The 18,487-nt window shown below is 42.5% G+C and overlaps 2 protein-coding genes across 4 annotated transcripts; one reads left to right on the top strand and one right to left on the bottom strand.

Moving 5' to 3' along the window:
* The first annotated feature begins 47 nt into the window (after window positions 1-47).
* On the top strand, window positions 48-3,961 carry rps18 (ribosomal protein S18). Its single transcript, XM_073462982.1, has 6 exons — window positions 48-120; window positions 952-1,050; window positions 1,232-1,318; window positions 2,165-2,266; window positions 3,319-3,410; window positions 3,840-3,961. Exons 1-6 carry the CDS (start codon window positions 118-120, stop codon window positions 3,913-3,915), a joined length of 459 nt encoding a protein of 152 aa, XP_073319083.1. The 5' UTR covers window positions 48-117; the 3' UTR covers window positions 3,916-3,961.
* A 1,185-nt stretch (window positions 3,962-5,146) lies between these two features.
* On the bottom strand, window positions 5,147-14,013 carry LOC140993693 (E3 ubiquitin-protein ligase RING2-A-like). 3 transcript variants are annotated; one of them, XM_073463206.1, is made up of 8 exons: window positions 13,740-13,985; window positions 12,056-12,159; window positions 11,204-11,364; window positions 10,794-11,018; window positions 9,666-9,986; window positions 9,296-9,527; window positions 8,056-8,260; window positions 5,147-7,963 (listed from the first exon to the last, which is right to left on the bottom strand). In XM_073463206.1, the coding sequence occupies exons 2-7, from the start codon at window positions 12,128-12,130 to the stop codon at window positions 8,078-8,080; spliced, it is 1,197 nt and encodes a 398-aa protein (XP_073319307.1). In that variant the 5' UTR covers window positions 12,131-12,159; window positions 13,740-13,985; the 3' UTR covers window positions 5,147-7,963; window positions 8,056-8,077. The 3 variants fall into 3 exon arrangements, with proteins under 3 accessions (XP_073319307.1, XP_073319306.1, XP_073319308.1); XM_073463205.1 differs by having other exon boundaries at window positions 5,147-8,260; window positions 13,740-14,013; XM_073463207.1 differs by having other exon boundaries at window positions 5,147-8,260; window positions 10,803-11,018.
* Between the last annotated feature and the right edge of the window lie 4,474 nt (window positions 14,014-18,487).

Genomic DNA, 18,487 nt, shown 5'->3' with positions numbered 1-18,487 from the left:
GTGTGTAACTTTCTCGTCGGACAGTTTAAAATTGATGGACTGACTTCCGTTCTCCGACACGGTCAAACTCTCGCGAGAGCGTTGCGGCTTCCTCTTCGCACGGAACCTACTTCCAAGATGGTGAGTGGATTCTCCGCCAACCTGGAATACTTTTGAAATCCACAATCATCTGGCGTTAATCTTACTCGTTTATCACATTTAGCCCCTCGATGAATATTATACACATTTGTTCGAGCGGATTGATGTTGAATTATCGACATATTAGTCGCAGAAATTGATGTAACAACGCAGTTTACTGTCGGCGCCGGGCTGAGCTGTACGGAGTGACTGCAGTTAGCTAGCGCGGATGGTTGAGTTAGCTTTGTTTTTTTATTTTAAGGCTTACTCTTATATCTTCGTATTATCCCCATTTAAAGAACAGCTGTCCGGCTAAAGATCGGCTTTCACGTTACCGGCTTACAAGTGACACAACATTGATAACTGAAGGCAGCTAGCTGTACAAGCTAACTCATACTCCTCCAGTGAGAGGCAGTAAGCATGTTGGTGTCAACACGTTGGGAGACAAAGTGGATGTTACACCTGTGTAAAAGCTTCGTAGCTGCACCAGTTTAACTGCTGAGTTACTCTGACTTGTGATGTAGTGAGATATATTGGTTCTGGTCGCTCTGAAGCTTTCGTGAAGTCCCAACAGTTGATCCGAGCAGCAGCAGCAGCTCTGTAGCTGTGCTAGCTGGAGCCAAAAAAGTTAGCTGCAGATGCACAGACACCTCACTGTGAAGTCAGAGCTTCTGTTTCTGGCCCTCACTAACTTCTGAGGAGACACACACCCTGTGTTAAATACAAATAATCAAATACCGGCTTTATAAGTTTGTAATGTGCTCGTATTCACAGCACAGCTTGAGAAATGGCAGTGCTGATGCCTCCCTGATAACGTGTGTTCTGTGTTTTCAGTCTCTGGTCATCCCTGAGAAGTTCCAGCACATTCTTCGTGTTCTGAACACGAACATCGATGGTAGGAGGAAGATCGCCTTCGCCATCACTGCCATCAAGGTAAAATCTCCCCCGTGCTTCATGTGATGGTTTTAATGCACGTAAAGCTTCATCCTTTGCATTTTCTGCATGAAACTAAGTAGCATTGAAGTACAGTTGTTGCTCAGTTATTAGTGCGATTACCTGTTGTGCTTCAGACATTCATCTCATGACACTAACCTCCCTGTCTGTCTGGTCCCAGGGTGTTGGCAGACGTTACGCCCATGTTGTCCTGAGGAAGGCCGACATCGACCTCAACAAGAGGGCTGGAGAGCTGACTGATGAGGAGGTGAGGAGAGCCTGGTGTCTGCAGACAAACATCAACAGATACATTTTAGTTACTGACAGGATGTCTTAGATTGTGTGAATAGAAAATGGGAATCAGGAAACTATGAAGGCACTGTTACAGTATCTGACTGGAGCCCTGCTGACTGGAACATATCCACATGTACCTTTAGCAGTTGCTCTGAGTATAAAAACTGCAGAGCTGGTCTTGATTTGTTAAAGCTTATAGTGTCCAGGCTGAATGCTAATTTGCTTCCAGCTGTACCAAAACTGAATCCACTGTATGCATTTTATAAGTTAGTTTCCTAAATGCATAGATTGTTGCAGAAGTTTGATGGATAAATTACAATAACACAACTTTTGACTTTGATGGACAAACGGCAACACTTCTCATAACTGTGATGAAGCAACGCGGCAAATGTTTGCTGATCCTGTTGCTCATGAACAGTTTGGAAAACTTTAAATGTGAACAAGCAACAACCTGTGACCGCTTCATAAAACTAAAGTTGAGACTGATTTGGTCACAGTGGATCTCAGGCCCCCTAAACAAGTTGTTGTTGTTTGATTAGTGGTTATCAAATAACAAGGACAGATTTAGATGCTTTGCAGCTAAAAACTTAATGAAATGAATCGAGTCACACCTGTCGAGCTCTCTGCCCTGCCGACAGCCGTCTTTGTAGTATATGCTCTATCGAAATTGGCAACTGTTGCTCAACTCGACAGGCAAGTGTCGCGGTCAGTCTTTATTGTCGAGCCTTGAATCTCCCTTTGGGACTTTGTGCTTCCAGGTTTTCATTCTGGCACATTTTATGAATTTTCCTGTGAGTTAACCGTCGTATTTGTTCTTCAGGTTGAGCGTGTGGTGACCATCATGCAGAATCCTCGCCAGTACAAAATCCCAGACTGGTTCCTCAACAGGCAGAAGGACGTCAAGGACGGCAAATACAGCCAGGTGTGTAACAGCAGAGAAGTGTTTGGTTTCCTGTTTAATTGTGGTGAAAACCTACAAAAACATTTCAAGTTCTTGTGAAATCATCTTCAGCTGTTCTGTAGGACAAAATACAATGTTATAACTTGCGTGAGCGGATGTGACGGCCGTAACATGTCCAGAAGGAAATTCTTGTCAGAGAAAATTACAGCAACATAGGAATAAAAATAAAGTGATACTGTGTAAAAGGAGTAACTGCTGACATCAGTACCTGATGGATTAACAGTAAGAAACTAGAATAAGACATTTTAGAATATAATGAATTGAGAAATAATAAGGTTGTTTTCAGTGTCAAATGTTGAAGCCGTCCCTCCTGCTGAAGGTGAGGAAGTTGTTGGACTGGTACATTTTAAAGGTTTTCAGGTTGACGCCTCATTCTGACATTTAATCCTTTGATCAGATATCAATTATAGGAGACGCCTTCTTTGGCAGCACTGACTCTGTAGGCGTTCTGCTCAACACGTGCTGAGTGACACGTTGATGATGTTTTTATTCGTCTCAGTAAAATACCTTGTTAATAACGGTGAAGGTTAAAGTCTTCAGTGAGTTTGATGTGGACTGTGACATGTTGTGGTTTCACTTGGTGAGCGATGTATCACATTAACAGACTCGTCGATCCAGAACTGGAGTGAAAATCAGAAATGTGGTTTCAGGATGTTCTCGTCTGTCGGAAAGTAAACAGCCTTCAGATCGGAATGTTGACTGTTCGTTCAGGTCAATTAAACTTAAATGTCACGAGTCTCCAGAAAATCGTGTAGGCGGCGAACTTTAATGTTTCAATTTGTATCTGTAGATACTTCACACACTGATCTGAGGCTGGTGTGTGCAGTGTGGCTTCAAGACTAAGAAAATTAATTTTAGACCTTTTTTTTAATCTTCATGAGTAAACACAAAACTTTACAGAACAATATAAAGCATTGGAGTGATTAGCCACTGGTTACACAGCTACACTTGTATTATCTAGGTTTCTTGTTGGCATCTAAATCATCTCGACTGTCTACGTTGTCTGATTTCAGGTCCTCGCTAACGGTCTGGACAACAAGCTGAGAGAAGATCTGGAGAGGCTGAAGAAGATCAGGGCTCACCGTGGTCTCAGGCACTTCTGGGGGTAAGAGTTCTGATCCTGTTTGTCACTGTGGACGAACACGTCGGTCCAAACTGCAAACATGAAGTCTCTGCATCGATTCGTCCTCTTCACAGACTGCACTGATAGACCATCATACGTTAGTGTCAGAGATGTCGGCTGCAATTTAAGATGCAACTGAATTCAAAATCCAGTCGCAGCGTTTTTATAAAAATCTAATAATCATAGCGATCGTGGTGCAGTTTAATTCTGGGCTCAGTGGAGGAGAGTCGGTGCAGAGCGAGCCTGTCCTGACAAACTTGAATCTGATGCACACGAGTGAGATTTCTTTAAAAGCTGAAGAGGCTTTCAGAAACTTTTGGGGGACGTACCATCCTGTCATAAAGCTCCTGTAGCTGTTTGAACACGATCACACTTCACTTTGTTAACGCTGTTTTTTTTCTTTCCTTCCAGTCTGCGTGTGCGCGGTCAGCACACCAAGACCACCGGCCGTCGCGGTCGCACCGTCGGTGTGTCCAAGAAGAAGTAAACTCCCTGCTTCCCTTTGTTTCAATAAAATGCGTCAGTTCACAAAATCTGTCTGTCGTGTGCTGTTTCACTTGTAGAGTTTGAGTGACGCTGGTGTTGAAGAGGACACGCTGCTGGTTTTAATATTCTCACAAGACAGAAACTGGTTTCTATTGAAGCAACTGAGACTGAGACATCTCTAACCTTTGGTCCCTGCTGGAGTTAAACTCTGAAAACACACTGGACCGAACATGCACATAATATTCTGGTTTTTGCTGTTTAAATGGCAAATTAAAATTCTACTTTTATTCCCTCTTACATGCAGCCGTAGTCTGATCAACGTAATGACACGCTTCCTGTTCAACCGCCTTCTTGAAAAAAGTCGGCGTTTTTATTCACGCGTCTCCAAAAACCTGTTGATGATCTGAGTCTTATGTTTAAATGAAATGTAGGTGTTTCTCCTTCTGATCAGAAGTGTGGGCTGTTCTGAGCATTCAGTCCCACCTCTGCTCTGCAAACTGGTACATTAGGAATATCTGAACAGAACATGCCGTTTTCATCACCTGTATCAAATTCTGAGTATTGTGGAAAATAGGTGCATGTAAACGAGGTCACAGAGATTGCTTTAATTAAAAATCAAATATCGATAGAAGGAATGATGACGGCAACAAAGTTTCAACACAGAGCCACAGTATTGTGTTAACGAGGGAGCGGCGTCATCCTTTGACAGTTTGAGCTCATTAAAGTCAGAATTTCACTTGACTGCACACTAAAAAAACTGCATTGTAAATCTGTACGGCACGATCGGAAACTGATGCTGAAAAGATGCTTAAAACTCTTAAAATGGGACAAAACCAAACTGGAGTAACGTTCTTACATTTATCTTGAAACAGCTGTTTTATTGCATCACATGAATCACATCTAATTCAAAATCAGTGAATCAATACGACTTATCGAGCCGGACGGCATTTTCATGTCTGAGAATATTTACAATCATCCCAATGTATGTATACGTCCTCAGTGTTTGTCTTAATCCCAATCTGAGAAACTCTTTACGTCCAATCTCTACCTATAAATGTGTTGAAATTATTTCCTTCCCTACTGAACAAAATATTTTAAAATGGAAACATCTGTAAAAACTAAAGATGATCAGGGCCACTGTAAAAACCAATGATTTCACAGTCCTCTTCTGTCTGAGACAACCTCTTGATGATCAGCTTCCGTTCACAACAGATCACACTTCACACCAAACATCTGATTATTTTGTAGTTTATTGTGCTGCAACGCTGACAGAAAGTGTAATTATACAACGAGAGAAAAAGGAAATATTGCATCGTTCTTAATATACAAATATTCCATAAAAACTGAGGTACGGTAGGAAAACTTATATGGCTGCAGGAAATATAAAGTGCACAGAGACGGAGCACAGAGTCTAAACAGGACAGAAACTAAAGTTTATGGCTTTTAATAGAGACGACGACACCAAACACAGGAAGTATGAAGGAAACGTGTTCTAACAGGAGGTGAGGAGGGAGTGACATCTTTAAAAAAGGGAAGTTCATCTGAGTTCATCTAATTAAAACACAGCAGATACATTAAAGGTATCTGCAACTGAAACTACACATTAAAGTGACTGAACCTGAACACATCCTCTTTTAACCAACTCAAATAATCTCCCTTAATGCGAACAGTCACCCTGGTTTACCCCAGTGCATGCTGGGAAAGGCTCCAGCCCCTCAGACCTGAACAGTTTGTTTGTGTCTATGAGCTTAAAGCACGTTACAGCTGTGTGTCTTCATTTAAACAAGAACTAAGTTTGAGTTCAGTTCTGACTGTTTTAGGCAGAAAAGCTAAATCAATGATACAACTGATTTATTCACTGTCACCAAGAAAGCAGCAAATGGCTTCAGTCGTGTTCTTAGAAATTAAATTATACAACGATTTCTTAAACAGATTCTTTCAGATCAAAGACAGAAACTCAAGACAACAGTTTTATTTTTTTTAACAACCAAAAACTGACTTTCATCGTTCTGAATGTTCGTTTCTGTCTTGTTGAAATAAAAGAGGACAGCTCGAGTCTTAAAGCGGCGAGATCGGTAACAAACTTTGCAAAGTTAAGAAACGCTGCGTACTGAACATCTGCTGAGAGCATCGGTCCTGTTGACCTCCGGCAAGATATTTATGGAAGCCTGTTTCTGCCAAGAGGAATAAAAGTTATGTTGAGGACGACAAATCCTACATCATTAGACACATTTTGAATTATTGTGTTGAAATGATGAGATACAGATGTTTTGGGCCGATCGAACATTTGGCTTTACATCTCATACTTCCAATTTTTTACTTTTGACAAAGGAAATGGCAATTTTCTTTTGACCTTATTATTAGGTAGGTAGGAGTATTTTTTATTTTCAATCATTTCTAACCTTTTAGCTTTTTTTCTGGTTCAGGTAAAAGTTTCACCAATTTTCGTACATTTTATTATTGTCGTGGATGTTTTGTGTAAAGAGGAATAAATAAAATCGAGGTAACGCTACAAAAAATGTGAAACATCCAGACCAGAAAAGGTTTGTAGCTGCAGTAACTAGACTTTGTCTTTTGAAATGCATGCAGTTGTTAAATACTTGCAAGAACAAGATCAGTAACAAACTTTGTTAAGTTCAGCTCGTCAGAGAAACATTTTGTACCAATAACTGGTCAGAGTACAAGTCTGGTTTACTTCTATGGAAGCTGTTTTCTGCCAAGAGGAAGAAAATAAATGTTAGGACTGACCCGATTACATTTTAAGGAGGACTGATGAAATTATGAGGCACTAATTTAACTTGGCTCAGAGATACAAATGTTTTGGCCTCGTCAAACAATTGACTTTCTATCTCATATTTTTGACAAAAAAAAAAACCTTATCATAATTACCTTTTTATTCCCACCAGTGACTGTATGTTGGTTTGTCAGCAGGATTACACAAAAACTACTGAGGATATCTTTACAGAACTTGTGGAGGACGGGTCTCGGCCCATATTTAGAACCAATTAATGTTTGCTACAGAAACAGAATAAGGGACGGATCCAAAACATTTTTCTCAAGTTAACAGGGCGTTTTTCAACATGGAAGCAATTTCATGCAGAGCCCAATAAAAATCTGGATCCAGTGGTGTAACACGTTTTATTTGATATTGGATTTGGCTCTACTGAATTAAAGGGGACTGTTGGGTCTTGGTGGAGGTATGCACTCGCCTGGTCTGGCTATTCTATTTTTTTGTACTCAAAATGATCATATAGCATCGCATAATTTTGATACTTTGGCATTTTTGACTTAATAGGTTTAAATTTTGACTTATGAACTGATTCTTTTTTACTAAGAATGTTCTTTTCTCACTTTCCAATCTTTTTCATTTTTCCTGGCTGAAATGGACTCCCACAGATATCGCCTTAAGTTTGACAACTTGCTGTTAGTTGTCATGGATGTTTTGTACAGGATGGACAAGAGGATTAGGGCTTCTGTAAAACAAAAACAAAAAACAGCTGACTTTTTTCATCAATTCTGAGATTTAAGTCCGAATCAGAATTCTGAGAAAAATGTCAGAATTGTGAAAAATAAAACTCGAACTCGGCGGCCCTGATCCTCTCCTGCAGTTTTGTGTAAAGAGGAATAAATAAAACTTCCGTACTAAAGAAATGTCAAATATCCGGAGCAGAAAAGGTTTGAGCTGCAGTAATACGAGCCTCTGCACAGCGGTTTCTTTCTAAATGTGAGCTGCTGTTAAATATTTGTGAGTAACAAGAAGATAAAACTGAAGGAAAACAGACGCTAATGAGCTGCAGATGCTTCATATCAGGAGAAAACACGAGAAAAATGATCCCACTCGTCATCTCCGGGTCCATCAGAGCGACTCGTCCTTGTGACTTGATATTCTACCAGCAAACTGTCAGAAGGTTCTCTTCACATGAAGGCTGGTCGTTAAACACAGCTGATAACAGCAAAGATTTACCAGCTCTTCTTCTGTGGTTTGTGTTTTCTGTCTCCTCTCCGCTGCTGATCTTTCGTTTCTTCTTCATATCTGGTCTCAGGTCAGACTTCACACATTTGAAATATCAGATAAAACCGTCTTAATGTCGGTACATTTTCAAATGAAGATACACGGATGATAATCTGTGAAGCGACTGACCTTCCACCATCACTGCTCTGCCTCACGCCTCCCTCTGTGGAGGAAGAGGAGGAGGAGGAGGTGGTGGAGGAGGTGGTGGGGGAGGAGACTTCTGCTGTGCTGGCTGTTGTTGGTCCTTGGTGGGAGCGTAGTAAAGCTCCAGAGGCTTCCTGACCTTCCAGTACTTCTCATTCACCAACTCCAGAGTCAGAGAGCCGTTCAGCGTCTGAGAGGGAAGGAGAGGAGTGAGAGGACGAACAGAGACATTCAACAGAGACATCTTTCCTGAATCCTCGCTGCTCCCTGATGATCCACAGACAAACGGTTTCTACTGGAACTATTTCTTCATTAGAAAGTAGAGAAAACAACAGTTTCTGGAATTTAACTAATCGTTTTGTTATCAAGCTGTGAAGCAGAACACTTCCAAGTTTCAGCTCAAAAGACGTAAGGAATTTTCTGTCTCTGGGTTTTGGACTGTTGGTCGGACTCTACATTAACGATGACATTAGCTGAGAAAAAGAGATAAACGGAGCTGCAGCTTTAAGACTGATACGCACCAGCTTATTTCAAAATCAGCCTAATTCCTGTTCAGTGTTTGAGACTCAAATGAACTATCTTTTTCAGACTTGCTGGCTTGTCTTGCCTTTCTGTGTCTGCTCTGTTGACCTTTTTACTCAGCTGTAAGTTTTATAAAGTCGCCCGAAAAACACACCTCGCATTTTGGATTTTTTCACAACAGCAGGTGAGCTGCGTGTGGAGGAGGCTTGTTGTTAATGATGTGGCTGATCAAACCCAACGTGGTACTGTACGACATCGCAACAACCAGGTGCACTTACAAGCTTTCACAGAACAGCAGCACAAGTAGGCCAGAGAGTGTCTGTTTCTCTGCAGAGCATGAGCGGATGTCGGTAGACGGGAGGTGTAGAGTGAGGGCAGATTGTCAACTACTCACCAATTCAAGTAAAAAATGCCACAGTGAGTCACCAACTGTACCTGGTCAGCCCACCCAAATAAAGTCTGTGTGTGGGAAACACTGATGTTTTCAGTGGTCCTACTGTGATTGGCTGACACACTGGGAAAGACGCCAGGAGTCAGAAAACGAGACCACTGTTAAATCTGTCTGTTAATGTGAAGCTGAAACATTTTTTTAAATCCTTCCACTTGTGGTCGGTTGACTGTTTGAAAACTGTATCAAACCTCATGTTATAAAGTTGTATTTGAGTGCATTTGGCGGCTGACGAGTGGACGTTTTAAAACTCACAGAGAACTGTCCTCCTCTCGTCATGATGTAGATGGTGTACTGTTTCTCGCTGATGCTGCTCAGACTGGATCCTTCTCCACTTCCTGTTCTTCCCTCAGCTTCTCCTCCTCCTCCCTCCTCTCTTCCTCTGTCTTCCGTCTCTCCGTTGGTCTGTCCTTCCTCCAGAGCGATGCGCAGAGCGAGGTATTTAGACAGATGGTCCACTGTGGCGTTGGCTGTCGTCTTCACATATCTGCAAAGAAACAGCATTTTGATGAGATGACAGAAATATCTCCTCTGAGCGTCACATCCACGCCTGATTCTAGTCAGAACAAATGTATCGTTTACATGGTTTTCGGACTCATGATTACGGCAGTAACTCCAGTCTCACCTGGTCTGGTTGTAGTCCTGGGCGTGGACCAGCTGTGGGTGTGGCCTGAACACCAGCTCGATCTCGGATCCCGGCCCCTCTTTGTGGCGTCTCAGTGGAGGAGTGGGGCTGCCGCTGTCCGCCTCGCCCCCCGAGCCGTCGTCCGACGCTCTCGGCCTCTTGCGGCTCGGCCCGGCCTCTGAAGGGGTCTGACCGGGGGGGTGAGGGGTGTGTGAGGGGGCGGAGTCGTGAGACAGGTGTGAGCGAGCGTCGCCGTTGTCCTCCCCACCGCTGAAGGTGGTGTTGTCGCTCTCCTGAGTCGGCTTCTTCACCCGGTGGTTCCTGCAGAGCGGAGGTGAAAACGTGAGCAGCGGTCCTCGTTCAGCTGTTGACATATCACCATGTAACAATCTCAAATCATATATATATACTCTCATATCATCATATCATGATAACAATGTAACATGTTGCCCAGTCCTGTTTTCACAGAGCTGGTCTCACCACAGCACAGCAGTGAGTGAAGCACTTTGTGTTAATCTGCTGTATAAAAAGAGCTGTACAAATAAAGTTTGATTGATTGTGTGTAAATACAAACTAATAAAGAAAGAAAAAAAATCTTGTTAGCTCTGTTTGGGTCCTGACGGCATCGACACCATAAACCTCCGCCTGCTGAGGTCCGCTGTCACAAAAATCTCTTCCTGGCCCGAAATCAGTTCTTCAAGGATCAATGAATCCTTTAATCACTAAAGTCATCACCGGGGCACCGCTGGGCCTTTGGGTTTAAGACATGAATCAACTCTTTTCCTGTTATCTCCCCTGTTGCTGTCAAATAAAGTCAGAAGTTGCCTCCCAGCTGTCATCACATCCTCCATCACTGACAGTGTAAGTGCATTAGGCCTGTTCTTAAAACCTGACACAGCTGTTGCTCCAATCATTGTCCCCCACTGCTCGCAGACCTTAACGTTGCTAACTGTGGTTAGCTAACATTAGTAATCAGTAGGGACAAATCTGTGAGGGCTGATAAATAACCTTCATCTCACAGTAAACATCACTCAACGCGACTTTAAAAACAGAACAAGCTTTTCCTCAGCTGCTCTAACATTAACCTGTGGACGACCCCCCCGTCTTCTCCCCTTTTTCGTCCCCCACCTCTCGGACCTATAGCGGGCCTGCTGCCGGAGCCCCTCCTCGATGCTGGAGCTCAGCGCCTCCTTGTTATGCAGCCTGTTGAGTCGCTCCAGCACGCGGCGCTGGTGGGCCTCGTACTCGTCCCGGCTCGGGTAGATCTTTGAGATCAGAGCGTCGAAGTTTGAGTCTCGGCGCAGCGAACGCCTCGAGACGAGCTTCTTCCTGCAGGTCGGACACTCTTTGTTCCTGAGGAGGGAGCAGATATGAATATGAATTACATTATTATATTCATTGTGAATTTATCTTTTAGCGGTTTGGTCAGAAAATTGTGAAAAATGTCAAAAAGTCTAAGATGACGTCCTCAAATGTCTCGTTTTGTCCACAACTCAAAGACATTCACAGTTTAGCGGTTGCTGTGGGGTCGTGCTCACCCTGATCGCAGCGCGGTGACGATGCAGTCGGAGCAGAAGCGATGAAGACACTCTTTGGTCGTCATGGTGTTCTTCAGCATGTCCAGACAGATGGGACACATCAGCTCGCTGTGCAGAGAGCGAGGAGACACGGCCACCTCCGTCCCATCCATGATCGCCTCCTGAACACACACACACACACACACACTTTTTATTATCATACCTGTGAGAACATTTAGTATCTGCATTCACCGTCACCTCTCAAGAGCGACATCATGCTTACAAATTTGAAATGGAGGATCCTAAACATTATATTTGGCGAACTGCCCCAGTGAAGATGGTGACAATCTGTGATCCATTTCTCATTGGAACAATCCAACAGAGAGGGAGATGAGTTACGTTCTGGGAGGAACTGAAGACGTTCATTTGTACGTGCATGAATATTTCTTATATTGACTTTTACTCTACGAACCAGGTTAGGTTAAAAAAGCAAAATCAATCAGTGCTTTTAAATGTTGAAGTGATAAAATGGAGGCTTCTTCAATGGTTCTCCAATTCCTAATGCTCACTAACAGCCCCATGGATCAGCGGGCAGCACTGCCACCTCACAGCAAGAAGGTCCTGGGTTTAACTCCCGGCCTTTCTGTGTGCATGTTCACATGACATGTATGTTCGGTTTCACTATGTTGTGCTGAATGTGACTGTATGTAAAAAACACATAACAAACAAAGTATATTTCTTCATTTATGTTATGAAAATAATAAAACCTAAAAAAAACAGGTGGATAAAGAACTTTTAAACTGCTGATATCTTGTGTGAGTCATCTCTTCTTATATTTGTAACACACACACACACACACACAAGCAGGTTTACCTGAGGGCTCCTGTGAAGCTCGTACAGACTCAGCTCCCAGGTCTTGCTGGGATTAATGTTTACCGGAGCCGCCATGATGGCTGAATCCCACAGCCGTCACTGGACTGACAGAGAAAGAGAAAACACACACATTAAACACTGAACACCTGCACCTGTGAGGCACAAACAGGTTGAGACAGGTTGAAACTGCAGCCAATCAGACTCAGGACTCATATCACTGCACCTGTCCTCTACATGTTACATTAAAAAGGCCCAGTCTGCAGGATTTAGGGGCAGAAATGAAGGATAATATCCATAATTATGTTTTCATGTGTTTATAATCACCTGAAACTAAGAACGGTTGTGTTAGAATGAGCCTTTTATGTCTTCAGAGTCCACCATGTTTCTACAGTAGCCCAGAACGGACAAACCAGACACTGACTCTAGAGCGAGACCTTTAACCTAAAGTCTACACGCCTGACTCAGTGTGTTACCTCCAGATATCTGCACACTGCAAATGTTCTTAAAACTTAATACTGTTGGTTGTTTTACTTCTGATTTTCACATTTTCTGTTTTTTGTTTGACATTATTGTGATTTTATTATTGTTGTTGTTGTTGTTACTGTATGTATTTTGTAATTTATTCAACATCTTTTGTTATGTAATTACTGTATACTTTAAAATGATGTAGGAGGAGGCCTTGAATAAGCCCACTGAGGTTTTCTACCTCTTCCTGCACTGTGTATCATTTCTTATCCTTGTTGTTTATTTTTTTTATTGTGCAACATTAAACTAACTAAATCCTCCCTGGTGAATACTTTGCACATCCCTGCATAAAACTGTTTCATTTAAATAAGAGTGATATAGTGTACATTGTTTTTAAGAATATTTTTTCAGATTTTATTAAACTCTCAGTTTTCCACGCATGCATCCTGACCTGCAGTATCTTTATCTCTCCTTACATTGTGTTTGTTGTTGTGCATCAGATATCTTGTATGTGAAACTGATGTGTGATTCAGTTCCTGTTGAGGTTTCACACAGAAGGAAACAACTGCTGACAAACACAGTCGACATCGAGGCTGTCGAGTCGCTCTGCAGGAGCAGGTTTGATCTTCAAAACTCAACCTTTTCTCCTTTTTTACCAAAATAAAACAGGTTTTTATCCAAAAACTGGCTGGTTTACATTTTTACATGTGATTTGTTGACAATAACAAAACATGTAGAATAACACCAGCAGCTTCCTTTAAGGTCAAAGTACAAATCATCCATTATATTAAATCAGATCTTCACTAATAATTTGATTTTTGAGACTCCAAGCTGCTGCAGCTTCTCACTGGAGGAAAATGTAAAACATGACATTTCTCTTTCAAACAACACAACGCAGACACTTCAATGTACTGATGAGAACCGACACGAAGCTCAAACAAGTTCAGAAACACACAGTAACACGTCAGAAAGTGATCAGAGGAGGTTTTATGGACTCTGTGAGGAGGTTTTGTCTCTTCTCATGGATCAACGCCGCCGAGAGCCGCTGAACGTTCAAACTTCGCACAGGGACTCTTCTGCTCGGGTTCAATCAATAAACAAGTTTGTAAAGTTGTATTTGTGTTCACGGTGAACAAATACACAACAAACTCCGCGTAAATCTTCGACGGAGACTTTAAAGTAGAGAGAAGAAAAGCAGGAAATCAGAGCAGAAACTCACCTGACGGTTCACTGACGGACAGCTGACCGGAGCTGACGCGACCCCCTCCCCCGGCACAAACACACACACAGCCTCCCAACAAAAACTACTTAATTACTCACTCCAGTTACACACTGTGCGGATTACTTTCTGCCTGGGGCGTTACACTGTCGGCTGAGAGGGTTTTAAGTGACGGCTGCGTCCGCTCGAAGAGAAAAACACGACAAAAAGATCGAGAGCGCGACATTTTCCGAGCCCCACCTGCTAGCTAACATTAGCAGTGGCCATCTTTCTTCTTCTTCTCCCCGGAACAACTGCTGCGCTCCCCGGCCGCTCGGCGGGCGCAGCGCCGCTTTGTCAGCGGTGGTGACCCCCAGCGGCCAGTCGGGGAATTACAACAGAAAATTGTTTTTGTGTATGAGACAGAAAAGTTTGTTTTTAACTTCATTTCCGGCTTTAGGCTTAATGTAGGTGCCAATGTTAGGTCATTTAAAGAGTTATTAATCAGTTATGATAAAGAATTATAAATATGTGCTTACCTGAAGTTCTCACCTGAATTTATATGAGATTATGCTCCACTATTGAACCTGAACTTGTGCCAGCAGCCATATCACAGAAACTGTAATACGATAACCAAAATACATTAAAAGTAAACTGAGTAATAAACAAACAACAACAATCGAGAATGAACTAAATACAAGCACCTTAATTCAAATAAATTGTGGAGACAAATTCTTGTTAACTTTAACAGAGAGGGGACAGTTAAGTTACCGGCCGCTGCATCTTCATGCAACATTTTTAGACTTTATTGCTGAAACACATATTGCCCATGGCAGAAATACAGTCATCAGTACTGGAGAGGAAAGCAGGTGTTTTGGATTAAGAGCAGCAGACTTTGAGACCATCTCTGAGACCCACAGTGTTTTTTGGCCATCCATCCTGACCAGCTGGACCCCCCAGGGAGTAAGAGAGTTAGGATAAGAGCCATGCTAATCCAGCTTGGTTCAAGCTGCTCCTGGCTAATGTCTGGTCACAGGGAAAGGAAATGGGGCTCAAGCTGGCAAAACAACGTGATACCAGTCTCTACCATGTCTTTACAGAGACCCGTCTCCACCACATCTTTACAGAGACCTGTTTCCACCACAACATCCTGGATCAAGCTGTGACACCGTGTTCTGAGCTGACAGAGCGCAGGACTACAGCTGGACGAGGAGAGGTGGACTCTGGGTTTATAACATCCATGCCTGGTGCTCACACACAGTCACAGCTGACGGACAGTGTTTCCCTGATGTCGAACTTTTGATATGAAGATGTCGACCACATTCACCCTGACCCAGATTCAAAAGATGTACTATGTGTTTATGTATGTCTGCACAAGTCCAAATGATATTAAAATACATTTCATTCTATAGCCTTGTTTTGTACGATGACAAATAAAAGAACCTTGAGTTAAACCTGTAATTGAATAGTTCCAGTTCTGAGTGATGGTGATGACCTTGAGACTTGTTTCAGGGAGTGTTGTGGTGTCATCACAAGTTTTTTCTTGGTTAGTTATCAAGGAATGATGTTTAGAATGAACTACTTGATTGGCATTTCATTGTAAGATCAACCTATGGCTTCCTGAACCACGCCTCACATTGCAGCACAATGACAGTGTTACGTTAACCACTTCCTCTTGAAATAAAATGTACTTGTACTGTAGTTCATGTACTCATATAGCCTGACAAAAATGTAGGTCAACACAGAACCAAAGAGTTATAGCCTGCCAACTTTTAGTAAGACTCCTAAGACTGAACAGAATTAAAAGAGCTAGCGTGCCAAGATAATTGATGCAATCTTCCAAACTGTGTGTAATAACAGGCCTTAAAATCAGGTCAAATGTAGCCTACCCAACAATCTGTTCTGACAGTTAAGCTTAACCTAAATATTAAGTATGTTTACCGAGGAAGAAAGGAACAACTTTAGTCTAATTAAGCTGCAATGTTGGTGCCTGCTGATGCAGGTGTTGTCTACAAAAGTCCTGATCGCTTTGTTTGATCCATGGTTGAACCCCTTTACATGATGCATTTAAGGTTTACTGACTGGCATCAAGGAAACAGGCACCCAGATCAATGCAGATTGAAAAAACAGGGAGAAACATTTGCAGAACAAGTGAACTGAGAACAGAATGAAGGCTAGCGATGAATATAAACAATCGGTAAGGTGTGGTGGAAGACCCCAGTAAGGAGTATTCCTAAATCCACTCTGCAAAGACAAGTGAAGGGTCTTGTAGAGAAACACAAACTTGTCTGGAAGGAAGACACAGCACAGGATGAGGCCAACCCTGGTGAGCTCTGTAGCAAAGACAAGCTTTACAATGAGGTGAATGAATGTTAGGAAGCGGGCATTTTGATTTGCAAAGGTCGATGGCCTAAAAGGCTTCTTGGGGAGTAAGGGAGGAGCAAGTCAGAAGGCCTCTCAGCAGCCCCAGTTTGTTTGTTTGTTTCAGTCCAGCCATTGTGGACCAGTGGTTCCACCGGTACGATCTCCCTACCTCGAGGTTACTGCGAATCAGAGAGGTGAGACCACCACTCTCAGGGCTGCCGATAGTCTTCGCAGGTTCCAAGGACAAGATGATCTCAAAAGGCCACCCCAGCAGATTATTTTTAAAGGGTTAGAGGACCATGAACCAGGGCCCTGGACAACTGACCTGATGTTCCCCACGACCGTAACCACCCTCCTCACAAGTCTCAACATGGCAGGGGAACACAGCCCACTCTTTGAGATCGTCACTGGTCGCACCACGAGTACCAAAAATCACACTGGTCAAAGAAAAACGAGATCGGGTGGATCAATACAGTCGTGTTTCCGGACTGGGGAATTACTTCCCTGCCATAAGTTGACTCAAGCTCAGCTATCCTTCTCCTGGATGGGTACTGCTCCCATGTGATTAGTTTGGAGTTGTTGACACTAATGAGAAACCACAACGTGCATTTTGTATATTTTGTGCACACACCATCCTGTTTTTATAGACTGAAGTACAACCCCAATTCTAAAAATGTTAGGACACTGTGGTTCTACTCACTTTGCATGTTGCAGGCATCAAATTCACAAAGAATATGCAATAGGGTTGATAGTTCTGAGACCACATTGAAAATCTTGAATATTGTCATGAAAACCTTCTGATAATAAGAAAGTTTGAGGAATCAGAGAGTATGTGAAAGTGTCAGCAGTCAAATTGGTCTAAATAAAGAGGCTCTCAGTGTCAAATCATGTCTAGACTTAAGGTTTCTAAGGGGACAGTGCATGTAAGAGTGACCACACCATCAGAAGATCAATACATCGAGCTTAGTTCTCTGAGAGAAATGTAACTTCGTCACAGAACCAGAAGTTAAGTTTTATGGCAGTGACGCAAGGGTGAGTGTATTTTGACATATTTGGTATTTTTTGTTACATGATTAAATGTAACTGAGTACATTTACTCAAGTACAATTTTGAGGTACTCATACTTTCCTTATGGTGCACTATGTAGTTTTGGAGAAATAAATTAATCTCAGAATTTTAATTTTTACAATATTAATAAGGTAATAATACAAACTTTTTTCCTCAAGTACATAAACAAGATGCAGATAAAGTTGAGAGCTTGAACCACAGATTTAAGGGTTAAATGAAACAGAAAGAGGCAAAAATTCATTGATCATTCATTTATTGATTAAGCAATTAGCATGTTCATTTGAAGACTCGGGTTAGTGTGATCACAAACATTCCCAATTACGTGATATATTGAATATCACTTTTTAAAACTGTATTATTAATAAAATGATAAATAATAAAGAACATCTTTTGCATACACACACACACACACACACACACACACACACACACACACACACACACACACAGCATGAGAACAATGATTTGACGTGCCATCAATCCAGAGATCATTTTCTGTTATTGAACACAATAAATAGGACAATAAATAGCATCATTTAAACTTCTATAACATGAAAAATATCAGCTGTTTGCCTCTGTTATTGATTCGTGTAAGTTATTATTAATATTTTGATTACTTCACCAGGAGTCAGAGGTGGCTGACCCTTCCTCTCCTTTGTTAACACTTCCATTTCCTGAATTTTCATAATTGTAGACATAAACATGATACATTTGACAAGTAAAATAATAAATACATCTTGTATTGTACAGTCCATCAGTCCTGAAGCAGCTGCGTCGTGTTGCTCTCTACAGGAGGACAGCAGCTATGACAGCCACTGTGACAGAAATCAGACCCATCTTGTTGTTGGCTGTGGCTGCTGTTGCTGTGTTGGCTCCGTCTCCGGCTCCAGTTTCAGCTCCAGCTGTTGTTGTTGTCGGTGCTGTTGTCGTTGTTGTTGCTGCGTTGCCGGCGGGAGCTCTTGACACTGCTGCTTCAGCTGCTGATGCCGCTGCTGATGCAGAAGCTGCTGCCGCCTGCACTGTTGACGTCATCGCTGCTGCTAGGTCTGCTGCGTCTGCTGCTGAAGTTGCTCCTGCTGCCTCTGCTGCCGTCTCTGCCGCTGCTTTTGCTGCCATTGCTGTTGCTTTTGCCATTGCTGCCACCACCTGTGCCTCTGCCACTGATGCTGCTATTGACCCTGTGCCGTCTGATAACATTTGCTGTAATTCTTCTGCTGCTTCTGCTGCTTCGTTGGCCACTGTTTTGGCAGCTTCTACAGCTTCGGACATTGTTTCTGGTGTTGCTTTGGCAGATGCTGCCATTTCTGCTGCATTTGCTGCCGTCTTTGCTGCATTTG

The sequence above is a fragment of the Pagrus major genome, chromosome 3 (genome assembly GCF_040436345.1).
Source record: "Pagrus major chromosome 3, Pma_NU_1.0".
NCBI lineage: Eukaryota > Metazoa > Chordata > Actinopteri > Spariformes > Sparidae > Pagrus > Pagrus major.
This window is presented reverse-complemented; position numbering and strand designations above follow the sequence as displayed.

What these genes read in the sequence shown, in the direction of transcription:
- rps18 (XM_073462982.1), top strand. An exon ending in GAGAGCTGACTGATGAGGAG is followed by an intron (nt 1,319 to 2,164) that starts GTGAGGAGAGCC and finishes TTTGTTCTTCAG; the next exon opens with GTTGAGCGTGTGGTGACCAT. An exon ending in GGTCTCAGGCACTTCTGGGG is followed by an intron (nt 3,411 to 3,839) that starts GTAAGAGTTCTG and finishes CTTTCCTTCCAG; the next exon opens with TCTGCGTGTGCGCGGTCAGC.
- LOC140993693 (XM_073463205.1), bottom strand. Translation starts at nt 12,130, where the DNA reads ATGGCGGCTCCGGTAAACATTAATCCCAGCAAGACCTGGGAGCTGAGT. An exon ending in GTCACCGCGCTGCGATCAGG is followed by an intron (nt 11,019 to 11,203) that starts GTGAGCACGACC and finishes CTCCCTCCTCAG; the next exon opens with GAACAAAGAGTGTCCGACCT. An exon ending in GCCCGCTATAGGTCCGAGAG is followed by an intron (nt 9,987 to 10,793) that starts GTGGGGGACGAA and finishes TCCGCTCTGCAG; the next exon opens with GAACCACCGGGTGAAGAAGC.